We start from the raw sequence: 12,981 nt of genomic DNA, 5'->3' as shown, positions 1-12,981 counted from the left end.
TATGACCGTTGAGCTGCTGAATGTTTGTCATGTATGTATCGGTCTAAGAACGCGATATACACTAAATTCTTCGCAGTCATGACTTTTATTTTATTGTACGGAGGATAGACAAGTGTTTGCATGTGTGTAGGCCTATTTTGAATGCAAAGACGGGGCCATTAAGCTGATGATACTGTTTCGGATAGGCTACCTGTAATGATTTTTTCTGGAAACCTGTATATGATCTGTTAACCTATTGTTCGCTTAGACGCTCCCAGAATTATTCACCGACAATCAGATGTTCTGTATATTTAGGTGAGATGAGTGACCGTACACACATGTACATCTGACGTAACTATGGGATTCCTCGAACATTCATGAGGAAAGCCCCCCGGTTGTAGCCCCGAACAGCGATTCATTTTGTAGTTTATTACCGTTACAATGCTTGAACACATGTTTTGTTTTGATGTCAAATACATATTTAATAGGATCTAATAAAAACTCTTTATTGTTATTTTAAAATCCGTCAACTTATGACGCAAAATCTTATCGAAGCGTGAACTAGAAGTAGTCCGAACCTGCACTGCGTTTGCATTCATACGTCATTGCGTTTACGCTAATTTGAACGCAACTCCCCTCCCGTTGATTATATAGGGGCATATGTAAATATATAGAGATTGAACAGTGTTTTGATTGCGTTAAAGGTGGTATGAACGCAATGGGATACAGACATATTCAATGTAGCGCGTTAGCGCTACATGTAGAATATGTATGTATCCCATTGCGTTCATACCACCTTTAACGCAATCAAAACACTGTTCAATCTTTATATTTACATAAATAAATCTACTTTTACGTAAATTTTTAAATTTTGGTTGCTAAAAACGGTGTCGGGATGGTTGCTAAGTTGGGTAAAATACTACGGTAGTCAGGATGACCGAAGATATAGTTCCGATTGTTGAAAGTTATAGCTGCAGTTTGGTTTAAAATACAACAATGAAACTTTTCAATTATTTTCAACATATATTTTTTTCAAATTTGATAATATATCAATAATGTCCATTTCGAATAAAAATTGAGATAGCCAAGGTGGAACGACTACCGGTATGTATCGTTGTCAGGGTAGTGATGCGGTCCGAAGTGGAGCGAGCCGCCATATTTGATTTTCAACCGAGGAAAGTGACTGTGATATAGCCTATTGATGGTATGACCGTTGAGCTGCTGAATATTTGTCATGTATGTATCGGTCTAAGAACGCGATTTAGACTAAATTCTTCATAGTCATGACTTTTATTTTATTGTACCGAGGATAGACAAGTGTTTGCCTGTGTGTAGGCCTATTTTGAATGCCAAGACGGGGCCATTTAAGCTGTTGATACTGTTTCGGATAGGCTACCTGTAATGGGTTTTTTTTCTGGAAACCTGTATATGATCTGTTAACCTATTGTTCGCTTAGACGCTTCCAGAATTGTTCACCGTCAATCAGATGTTCTGTATATTTGGGTGAGATGAGTGACCGTACACACGTGTACATCTGACGTAACTATGGGATTCCCCGAACATTCCTGAGGAAAGCCCCCGGTTGTAGTCCCGACCAGCGATTCATTTTGTAGTTTATTACCGTTACAATGCTTGAACACATGTTTTGTTTTGATGTCAAATACATATTTAATTGGATCTAATAAAAACCCTTTATTGTTATTTTAAAATCCGTCAACTTATGACGCAAAATCTTATCGAAGCGTGAACTAGAAGTAGTCCGAACCTGCACTGCGTTTGTACGTCATTGCGTTTACGCTAATTTGAACGTAACTCCCCTCCCGTTGACTACATATAGGGGCATATGTAAATATAACAATGTAAAAACTTCAACATTGGAAAGCTGACCAAGACTGTTAATGTATCATATTTTTAATTAACTTAAAAGTTTCTTATTTTTTAGATACAGATAAAAAGTTTTTAAATTTTACAAATTTTAAGCAAAAATTCAATAAACAATCTTCAAATTTCTTGTAATACAGAGGGATCTGTGAATCAATTAAAGTGCCTTAAGATTAGATGAAATAGAAAAGAAATAAAGTTGCATTATCACTAGACCTTTTATTCCACATCATATACACATTCTTATAAAAAACAAGAAGGGATGTAAGGATATATATAGAAATCTGACAAAATCAACACAAAATGTAAATACTGCAGAATTGAAATGGCTTTTAAATACCAATATTCAAATAGAAAATTGGAAACAAATATACACAAATATTTTCAAAATAACACAATACACTACAATACAATGGTTCCAATATAGGCTGAAACTCAGAATTCTTCCCCTTAATATGTACTTAAGCATTGGAGTAAAAAATTGCAACAAATGTAACTTATGTAAAATAGAAACTGAAAGCATCGTACATTTATTTTGGGAATGTGATGAAACTAAAATGCTAAGATGTTCACAAATCAATCAAAATACACGTGCAAGTACATACATTTTTTTTTCTATAAAGATTCTAAAAGCCGGCAAACTAATTTATCAAATATAGTAATTCACGAATACATCTTCACCAAAGATATCAAACAAATTGTTAATCAACAGCTGTAGTGTTTATAAAATGTCCTGAGAGTTGAATATCACCGCCTATTGTGGTAGAAATATAAATAATTAAGGTTTTTTCTAGCTCCCACTGTTAGAGCCAGCGTGTTATGCTAGGTTTACACTATGTTCCCGGCGACCACGGTAGCCCCGTTTGCCCGAAACGTGGTGCGCCGTGGAATTTTGCCTATTTTTGTATCTGTATTTAAGTTGAGCTAGGTCTTGTGAAGTTTTGCCACGGTCTTTTACGGATTACGTGGTGGACCGTGGATAAAGGGGAAAGTGCTGTTCCCGGAGAATAAAGGAACACTACGACTTTAGCACGGTCTATCAAGAATACCACTACGTTCTCTCCTGACCTGTTACGATCTGATGAGGTCTGCTACGTTTTACACGTTTTGATCGAACTCCAATACGTTTTTCACGGTCCGCCAAGGCTTACTAGGATGGAAGTCTGATGCCGGGCTTTTTGGAGCAACTGAAACAATATTTATTGCCGAAAATGTTATTTCAAACACGTTTTGATTACAAAATTTGTTAAAAGCATATTTGGTATAAATATATGATTATTATAGCCAAGTGTTTCTACGCAAATATTTTGTTTTTGTGTACTCATTTAATCTGCTTTTTGCAATAATAGCTTTGGTATAAGAAGGGTTAAATGTGTTTGAAAATTACTTTTTCTATTTATTAATACAAATAATTCAATGAAGTTGCAAATATGTACCAGGCCAGGCAATGATACTCCATCATATCTTGCTTGCAAGACCGTAATAAGACGTAACAAGCCGTCTCACGTCGGACTTTCAAACGCTACAAGCCGTGAGATGCCTTGACAGAACGCATCAAAACGGTTTTCATCCACCTTGGCTTGCCGTAAAAACCTTGACAAACCTGGACAAAACGGCACAAAACGTGCAGCCAATCTGCATCAACCGTGATAAAACGTGGAAAAAACGCAACAGAACGTTACAAAACTCGAAATCACCGTGAGATTCCGGGGAACGTGCTTGCTGCCCGTTCCACCACGGACCGTATTGAAGTTCTGTTACGGCCTCGTACGCACTGTTACGCTTTGTTACGTCAATCCCGTTTTATTACGTCCTGTGGCGTTCACCATCTGTACCGTGACTGCCGTGGCAAATTTTTTGACAGTTTATGCTAGGTTTACACTATGTTCCCGGCGGCCACGGCAGCCCCGTTTCAGACCACCGTGGACTGAACGTGGTGACCGCGAGACAACGTGAGACAGCGCAGAAGGACGTGATAGACAAACGTAAGCGGTCGTGAATACCGTGGATGCCGTGCCAGATTTTTAAACTGTCAAAAAATTTGCCACGGCAGTCACGGTAAAGATGGTGAACGCCACAGGACGTAATAAAACGGGATTGACGTAACAAAACGTAACAGTGCGTACGAGGCCGTAACAAAACTTCCAGACGGTCCGTGGTGGAACGGGCAGCAAGCACGTTCCCCGGAATCTCACGGTGATTTCAAGTTTTGTGACGTTCTGTTGCGTTTTTTCCACGTTTTATCACGATTGATGCAGATTGGCTGCACGTTTTGTGCCGTTTTGTCCAGGTTTGTCAAGGTTTTGACGGCAAGCCAAGGTGAAAGATAGCCGTTTCGATGCGTTCTGTAAAGGCACATCATGGCTTGTAGCGGTTGAAAGCCCGACGTGATACGACGTGTTGCGTCTTACTACGGTCTTACGTTGCAAGATATATATGATGGAGTATCATTGCCTGACCTGGTACATATTTGCTACTTCATGGAGTTATTTGTATTAATAAATAGAAATTGTCATTATCAAACACATTTAAACCATAAAATTATACCAAGACTATTATTGCAAAAGGCAGATTATGTGAGAACCATTACAGAAAAAAAAACTATTTGCGTAGAAACACTTGGATATAATAATTATAATTTTGTAATCAAAACGTGTTTGAAATGACATTTTCGGCAATAAATATTGTTTCATTTGCTCCAAAAAAGCCCGGCATCAGACTTTCATCCCTAGTAAGCCTTGGCGGACCGTGAAAAAAGTATCGGAGCTTGATCAAAACGTGTAAAACGTAGCAGATCTCATCATATCGTATCAGGCCTAGAGAGAACGTAGTGGTATCCTTGATAGACCGTGCTATAGCCGTAGTGTACCTTTAACCTCCGGGAACAGCACTTTCCCCTATATCCACGGTCCACCACGTAATCCGTAAAATACCATGGCAAAACTTCACAAGACCTAGTTCAACTTGAATGCAGAGACAAAAATAGCCAAAATTCCACGGCGCACCACGTTTCGGGCAAACGGGGCTACCGTGGTCGCCGGGAACATAGTGTAAACCTAGCATAAAAAATCTGGCACGGCATCCACGGTAATCACGACCGCTCACGTTTGTCTATCACGTCCTTCTGCGTTATCTCACGTTGTCTCGCGGTCACCACGTCCACCGGGAACATAGTGTAAACCTAGCATTACGGAGGTACGTCTTACGGTAGCCTCCGCCAAAGTGGCTATGGGTTTAGGAGCTGATTTTTATCGATATCTACTCGATAAAACGGGAAAATGTGAATGGATTGGTTAGAGTATAAAACTTACAATGTTTGTGTAAATCCGACACCCACGAATGATTGTGGTAACAGATTGATAATGATTATTATGTATTATTATGAGAATCCTGGGATTTAGGCAGACCGTGATTGGAGGATACTGAACTACATCTGTGGGAGATACAGCACTGTTTCTGCAGTGTCATTGCTACCATCTTCGCTTTGCCTGCCATGGTGTTGGGATTTCACATGGTTATAAATAGTCTGTTCACTTTGATTGGTTGGCCAAATCTATTTACGCGTTTTTATTGGTTACTTGTTGTTTATAATGTAAGGGGTACCAGTGAGCGGGGAAATTATTGCAACAAATTATCATAAGATAATGCTTTTTTCTGGTTGTCGAGCATAATTCTCAGAAATCACACAAGGCGGCGCTACATGTACTGAATAGAATATATAGCATATATAGAATATAAGTCTAAAGAGGTTTCAAATGTTCGGTAATATATAGCCTAACTGTTAGCTAGTTGATCATGACTTACTTGTAGTAACTGTCCGTACATGGGAGATGCTGAAACAAAATGTTTGACTAAGGGAATATTTGTGGAAATGTATATTATGTTTCCCGACGTTTTCCTAAGTATCATGCGTCAGTTTATCATTAGTGCGCCAGATGGCAAAACAGAAGCCTGAATCCTAACTGTGAATATACCGATTTGAATTTGTCTGTTGTTGTAACCTCATCTTTATCAATTGTATTTTGTTGTAATTGTTTTGAAGAAACTGTTAATTTTTGTTTCGGAAAAGTAGCATAATGGTCCTTTCATGAATATCATGAAGTTGATTATCTTTTATATTGAATGCTAGCTCACTGTTAACAGAACAATTCGTCAAATTTTTCTGTCATTGTTTTCTAATAAATAATGCTGCATGGCTGCCTTCTTAACTTTTTGGGAAGCTAATACTTGTTACTTTTATCAGCGCGTGCCTGTCTGACAGGTGACATGGCGCACGTGCCGACACACATTGTTCCGTTATGTACGCCATGGTTACAAGTGAGCCGGAAACCAGAATGGGCAGCTTTACAGAAGCGACACGTCATCAGCGCAATCCTATGGAAAATGACCGAGTCTGTCAAACGGTATGAAAAAAGTGTTAGTTTTACAATCTGAATTGTTGAAAGACATGCTAGGTTACTTTATCCACGAATAAGTGAAATAATCAGTTAAGGGGTTTACTGTAATTATCTCAGGCAATAGTCAATAAACTCAACAAAACAATGTCACGATATATATGCCGAAGTGTATTATATAGAGGTTACACAATGAGTGGTTGTTGAATATTGAATTTATTCCACACGAGCGAGTCAGTTTTTTTTTAATTTACAAAAGACACGATCTTTAGCGAGAAATACGACGAGGATAAAATAGCCTGTATTTACTGAAAAATGCAAATGGGGTGTTGTAATATTTTCATCGGCAAAAAGGTACTAATTAATATTCAAAAGTCAAATTCTAATAAAGAATCCATTGGTATAATTTTTTTTCTAATTTGGAATATCTTTAAGATGAAATGGTACCCATTGAACGTCTTATTGAGTTTCATTACAGTGAACCTTAAAAAGATTCACAGTAAAAATGCCGTCGCACATGCGATGTAAGTGAAACTATTAAAGTAAACAAAAAGTGAATTTTCACCTCTTTTCAAAATGTAAGTTAGGCACCAAATCGGCCATTCCTTTAAATTTGTGTATTAAGAATATATAAACAATATAGTCTAGTTTTTGTTTTATTTGTTTTGTATGTGACAACTTGCTACAAATAGAGACAATCATTTTGTTGGAAATCACAACCCCTCTTTGTTTAATGTTGACACGAGACTTCAACGTGACTGAAACCTCACTAGATCCATAAGGTAAGTGACATAACAATAAATAGTAGTATCGTACCTGTTGTCTGTATTCGTGGTGAGATGATTTCTATGGCTTATATTTATCAAATTCTAGCTCTAATGACTTGATACAGAAAATAATCACAAATGTGTTTAACTGGAAATCACTGTCTCGGGATCCGCAAATGTTGTACACACAACTGGCAGACACAAATATATCATTGTCAGTCTACCCTGAAAGTAATATACAGAACGTACAAAAGGTGGGGTAAAAATGATATCAGATCTTGTTTACCTTGCTAAACGAATAAAAATGGTCACAATCTGTACGTATATAAAGGGAGATAACTCCAGATAAACCAGGTCTACTATCGTCTGCAATGTGCACGTGAAAAGGCAATCGGATACGAATAAGATCAAATAAGAAAGTTCGAAATGACACAATGTCATAAATATACCACTACAAATCGTATTTGTATCGCATAGTTAAAAATGGGTATATCGAGTATTCATAATTAAGTAACAAATAGTAGTTTTCAATTAAATTCGAAATGATACTCTTATGACACAGGCTACGGTTAAACAGGTTTTCTTCAAAGGGTTTCATCGTTTTTTTATCAAATTATTTTCTACCACAACAGTCGGTGTTATACAACTCTCAAGGTATCAAATAAACAGTACAGCTGTTGATTAACAATTTGTTTATACCACACGTGGTATAAACTCTGTACGCATTCTGATTGGCTGATTCGGTGAACTACTTTTTACTTTGGTGCCGCGTCATCATTGGTCAACGTCATCAATAATCGAATGACGTCATACTGTGACAGGATATTCCTAGATTGAAGATGTCTAGTAATGTGTTAAACTAGAAATATTAGTATTGCATTTTAATTAGTAAAATTTGTGAGAATGTATCTTTAATGTTTATGTAGAAATAAGCTGATGCCAACTTTTTCAAAGGCTATAACCTTTGACCTGTGAACTATATTTCAGTATTATATTTTTAATGTATTCATGTGTTGATATGCATATGTGACTTGACTCTGGACACTGATTGGACGTAATTTTGCATGATTTTCTGTAACTCATTCTGTATCTCTCACCCTGACACTTCTGTCTTGGCTGCGAAAGATAGTAAAATTATTTAACTTTACATCATAGTTAAATTTATTTAGTATAATTTTTTTAACTTTATATCGTAGTTTGATTTATTAAGTATAATTATTTTAACTTTATATTATAGTTAAATTATATTTACACTTACTTCGTAATAATGCCTTTATAATACAATAATGTTATAGTAAGAACTATTTAGACTTACCAAATATCCGGCTTACATCTATATATATAGATGACTTTTACGTGTATAGAAAATGGAACGCCTCAGTTCCCCCCACTAAAATTTAGTAAGCTTATTCAAATTACTAATTAATTGTCACTTGCATAACCTCACACGTTATTAAAATCAATATTATCATGAGACACTAATTTTTGTGCGTGTACCGTTTCTATAATAGATAGTAGAGTTAATTCACTGCACCAAATGGTTCCTCGTCAATAAAACATGCCCTTCGCGACCGTCGATAAGGACTACATCGGTCACATGTGGTCATGTAAGGATAAAATAAATTCTTAAACCTGTCAAAATTTATAGAATACCGGCTTTTTAATTTATTCAGTAGGATGTCTGTGTTTAATGCATCATTTGTATATCGTTAAATATCAATTTCTCTAATATTCAAATATGTCCGTCATCAATGACTATTATTCCCGTTAACGTTTATATCCTTCAGTAAGCGTCTTAGCAATGATCAATGCTTTAGTAGGATTCATGTGGTTTGTTATTGGGATTAAAAGTATAAATGTATGAGTCCGTAATGTCTCGCCGGCTCCCCACTCTTCTCAAACTTACAAATGTATCTTCAATGTTTACTGTTTGTTGTATGATATTGCTTTTAATTCTATATAACGAAATGGACATAAAGGATCTTACATGAGTGGCTATGTAATAGGAAATTTATCAAACGAGTCCAATAATTTGATATGCTTATTAGATTACTTTTATAAACAAATAATAAGTGAAACTTTCAATTTCGTCGCTATATTAAACAGTAGCGATCCGTCTGGGACGTGACGTCTCTGTCCACTGAGACAATCATACGACATCATATAATAAAGTATGACGTCAAATATTAATGTGACGACATAATAGTTTTAACGAAATAATTATTGCGTGCGAACGCAATTATATTGCGTGCGAACGCAATTATATTGCGTGCGAACGAAATAATTATTGCTTATGAACGTAATAGTATTGCGTGCGAATACTATTGCGTTTGTACGCAATAAGTATTGCGTTCACACGCAATAATTATTGCGTTCGCACGCAATAATTATTGCGTTCGCACGCAATAATTATTTCGTTCGCGCGCAATAGTATTTCGTTCGCACGCAATAATTATTTCGTTCGCACGCAATACTATTGCGTTATTTTTATCTTACTGTTGTTTTCTCAATATTTGCCTTAATTCAAACATAAACATATACATACGCTCATACAAAAACACATATACATATACATATACATACATACATACATACATACATACATACATACATACATACATAAATACATACATACATCCATCCATCCATACATACATGCATACATACATACATACATACAACCATAACCATACATGCATACACTCATATATACATTCATACATGCATACATGTGTTTGTATAAGCTATTTCTGGGAAAGCTCCCATATAAAACCACGATAGGGGGGGAACCGGAGATAGACTTAGGTGCGCTATTATTAGAACAGTTTGAGAAATGAAAAAATACATATTAGAAAAGATCTAAACAGCAATACAATAAGTCAGAGAAAACATGCTATAGTTGAGGGGAGCTTGGACATTTTGTCCTATGACTGTAAGAAAGCAATGGGAAATGGGACACAGGGAAACTAGGGAGGGTTGAGCTCGAGCCTCAGGATCTTCAGTTACAATTATACACAAACCAGAATACCGAACCTGGAAAGTATATGTGTTCCCGTTTAGACATGTGACTTATGTTAAAGAGCTTTTGCAATTTCACAAACAACAGTGTTTGTACTCCAACACCACACATCCTCCCATTGATACCCGTAATAGATTTTCAGAATTGCACAGTCTTGATTTGTGAAGTCGTCAGGTTGTCCTGGGCTAAAGTTGAAGTAACCCGGAGAATCTGATCCGTGCTCTGTTCTCCAGTCACCTTCTTTTGCGATGTCATTGATGCCAAGCCAGACAGTCGAATATCCTGCGTTAACATAAAATCAAAGAACATATACAGTGTAGCGTGCGTTCCATTAATACACGAGTACCAGTTGCACCGGCACAAAACTGCTGTATCTACAATAGAACGCGATGTAGCAGCCTAACCGACAAATCGTTCGTTTCCTGAAACGTACCACTTACATTCAAGTTGACGGAACCGATTATTTTTTTCATTTCTTTTGTCATCGAAATGTTTTCTTTGTTGAAAACAAGTAAGACAGCATTCCTAGTGGCTGGAATTTGATAGATTTCGTACTTTAATGTATGCCACAACAAAAGGTGTATTGCTTTTATATCTGTTCTATTATTATGATATGACAATCTTTGCTTATATTCGAAAAGCATCTTTCATATTGGTGACGCCATTTAAGATAAATCCAAACGTGTCTATGCCGTACCGTACCGAACCTGGTTAGCTGATACAAAGCGATAGAAAAGGAAATATCCGGACTAGAGTAGAGTCTAAGTGGCACACCCATCATTAACATTTAACGGCCACATATATCATCATCTTCATTCACTCAGAGTCTAAGTGGCACACCCATCATTAACATTTAACGGCTATATCATCATCTTCATTCACTCAGAGTCTAAGTGGCACACCCATCATTAACATTTAACGGCTACATATATCATCATCTTCATTCACTCAGAGTCTAAGTGGCACACCCATCATTAACATTTAACGGCTACATATATCATCATCTTCATTCACTCAGAGTCTAAGTGGCACACTGAACCATTTAACGGCTACATATATCATCATCTTCATTCACTCAGAGTCTAAGTGGCACACCCATCATTAACATTTAACGGCCACATATAGCATCATCTTCATTCACTCAGAGTCTAAGTGGCACACCCATCATTAACATTTAACGGCTACATATATCATCATCTTCATTCACTCAGAGTCTAAGTGGCACACCCATCATTAACATTTAACGGCCACATATAGCATCATCTTCATTCACTCAGAGTCTAAGTGGCACACCCATCATTAACATTTAACGGCCACATATAGCATCATCTTCATTCACTCAGAGTCTAAGTGGCACACCCATCATTAACATTTAACGGCTACATATATCATCATCTTCATTCACTCAGAGTCTAAGTGGCACACCCATCATTAACATTTAACGGCCACATATATCATCATCTTCATTCACTCAGAGTCTAAGTGGCACACCCATCATTAACATTTAACGGCCACATATATCATCATCTTCATTCACTCAGAGTCTAAGTGGCACACCCATCATTAACATTTAACGGCCACATATATCATCATCTTCATTCACTCAGAGTCTAAGTGGCACACCCATCATTAACATTTAACGGCCACATATAGCATCATCTTCATTCACTCAGAGTCTAAGTGGCACACCCATCATTAACATTTAACGGCTACATATATCATCATCTTCATTCACTCAGAGTCTAAGTGGCACACCCATCATTAACATTTAACGGCTACATATATCATCATCTTCATTCACTCAGAGTCTAAGTGGCACACCCATCATTAACATTTAACGGCCACATATATCATCATCTTCATTCACTCAGAGTCTAAGTGGCACACCCATCATTAACATTTAACGGCCACATATAGCATCATCTTCATTCACTCAGAGTCTAAGTGGCACACCCATCATTAACATTTAACGGCTACATATATCATCATCTTCATTCACTCAGAGTCTAAGTGGCAAATCCCATCATTAACATTTAACGGCCACATATATCATCATCTTCATTCACTCAGAGTCTAAGTGGCACACCCATCATTAACATTTAACGGCCACATATATCATCATCTTCATTCACTCAGAGTCTAAGTGGCACACCCATCATTAACATTTAACGGCCACATATATCATCATCTTCATTCACTCAGAGTCTAAGTGGCACACCCATCATTAACATTTAACGGCCACATATAGCATCATCTTCATTCACTCAGAGTCTAAGTGGCACACCCATCATTAACATTTAACGGCTACATATATCATCATCTTCATTCACTCAGAGTCTAAGTGGCACACCCATCATTAACATTTAACGGCTACATATATCATCATCTTCATTCACTCAGAGTCTAAGTGGCACACCCATCATTAACATTTAACGGCTACACATATATCATCATCTTCATTCACTCAGAGTCTAAGTGGCACACCCATCATTAACATTTAACGGCTACATATATTACCATCTTCATTCACTCAGAGTCTAAGTGGCACACCCATCATTAACATTTAACGGCACATATATCATCATCTTCATTCACTCAGAGTCTAAGTGGCACACCCATCATTAACATTTAACGGCACATATACATCATCTTCATTCACTCAGAGTCTAAGTGGCACACCCATCATTAACATTTAACGGCTACATATATCATCATCTTCATTCACTCAGAGTCTAAGTGGCACACCCATCATTAACATTTAACGGCTACATATATCATCATCTTCATTCACTCAGAGTCTAAGTGGCACACCCATCATTAACATTTAACGGCTACATATATCATCATCTTCATTCACTCAGAGTCTAAGTGGCACACCCATCATTAACATTTAACGGCCACATATATCATCATCTTCATTCACTCAGAGTCTAAGTGGCAC

General features: G+C 37.0%; 1 protein-coding gene across 1 annotated transcript in view; it reads right to left on the bottom strand.

Moving 5' to 3' along the window:
* Positions 1-9,443: 9,443 nt before the first annotated feature.
* LOC138317079 (perlucin-like protein) overlaps positions 9,444-12,981 on the bottom strand; it is a 29,139-nt gene continuing 25,601 nt past the window's right edge. Inside the window, exon 3 of the mRNA XM_069258700.1 lies at positions 9,444-10,322. Within this exon, the coding sequence (XP_069114801.1) occupies positions 10,096-10,322 (227 nt within the window). The 3' untranslated portion in view covers positions 9,444-10,095. The remainder of the gene's footprint in view (positions 10,323-12,981) is intronic.

Source organism: Argopecten irradians, chromosome 2 (assembly GCF_041381155.1).
Source record: "Argopecten irradians isolate NY chromosome 2, Ai_NY, whole genome shotgun sequence".
Lineage (NCBI taxonomy): Eukaryota > Metazoa > Mollusca > Bivalvia > Pectinida > Pectinidae > Argopecten > Argopecten irradians.
This window is presented reverse-complemented; position numbering and strand designations above follow the sequence as displayed.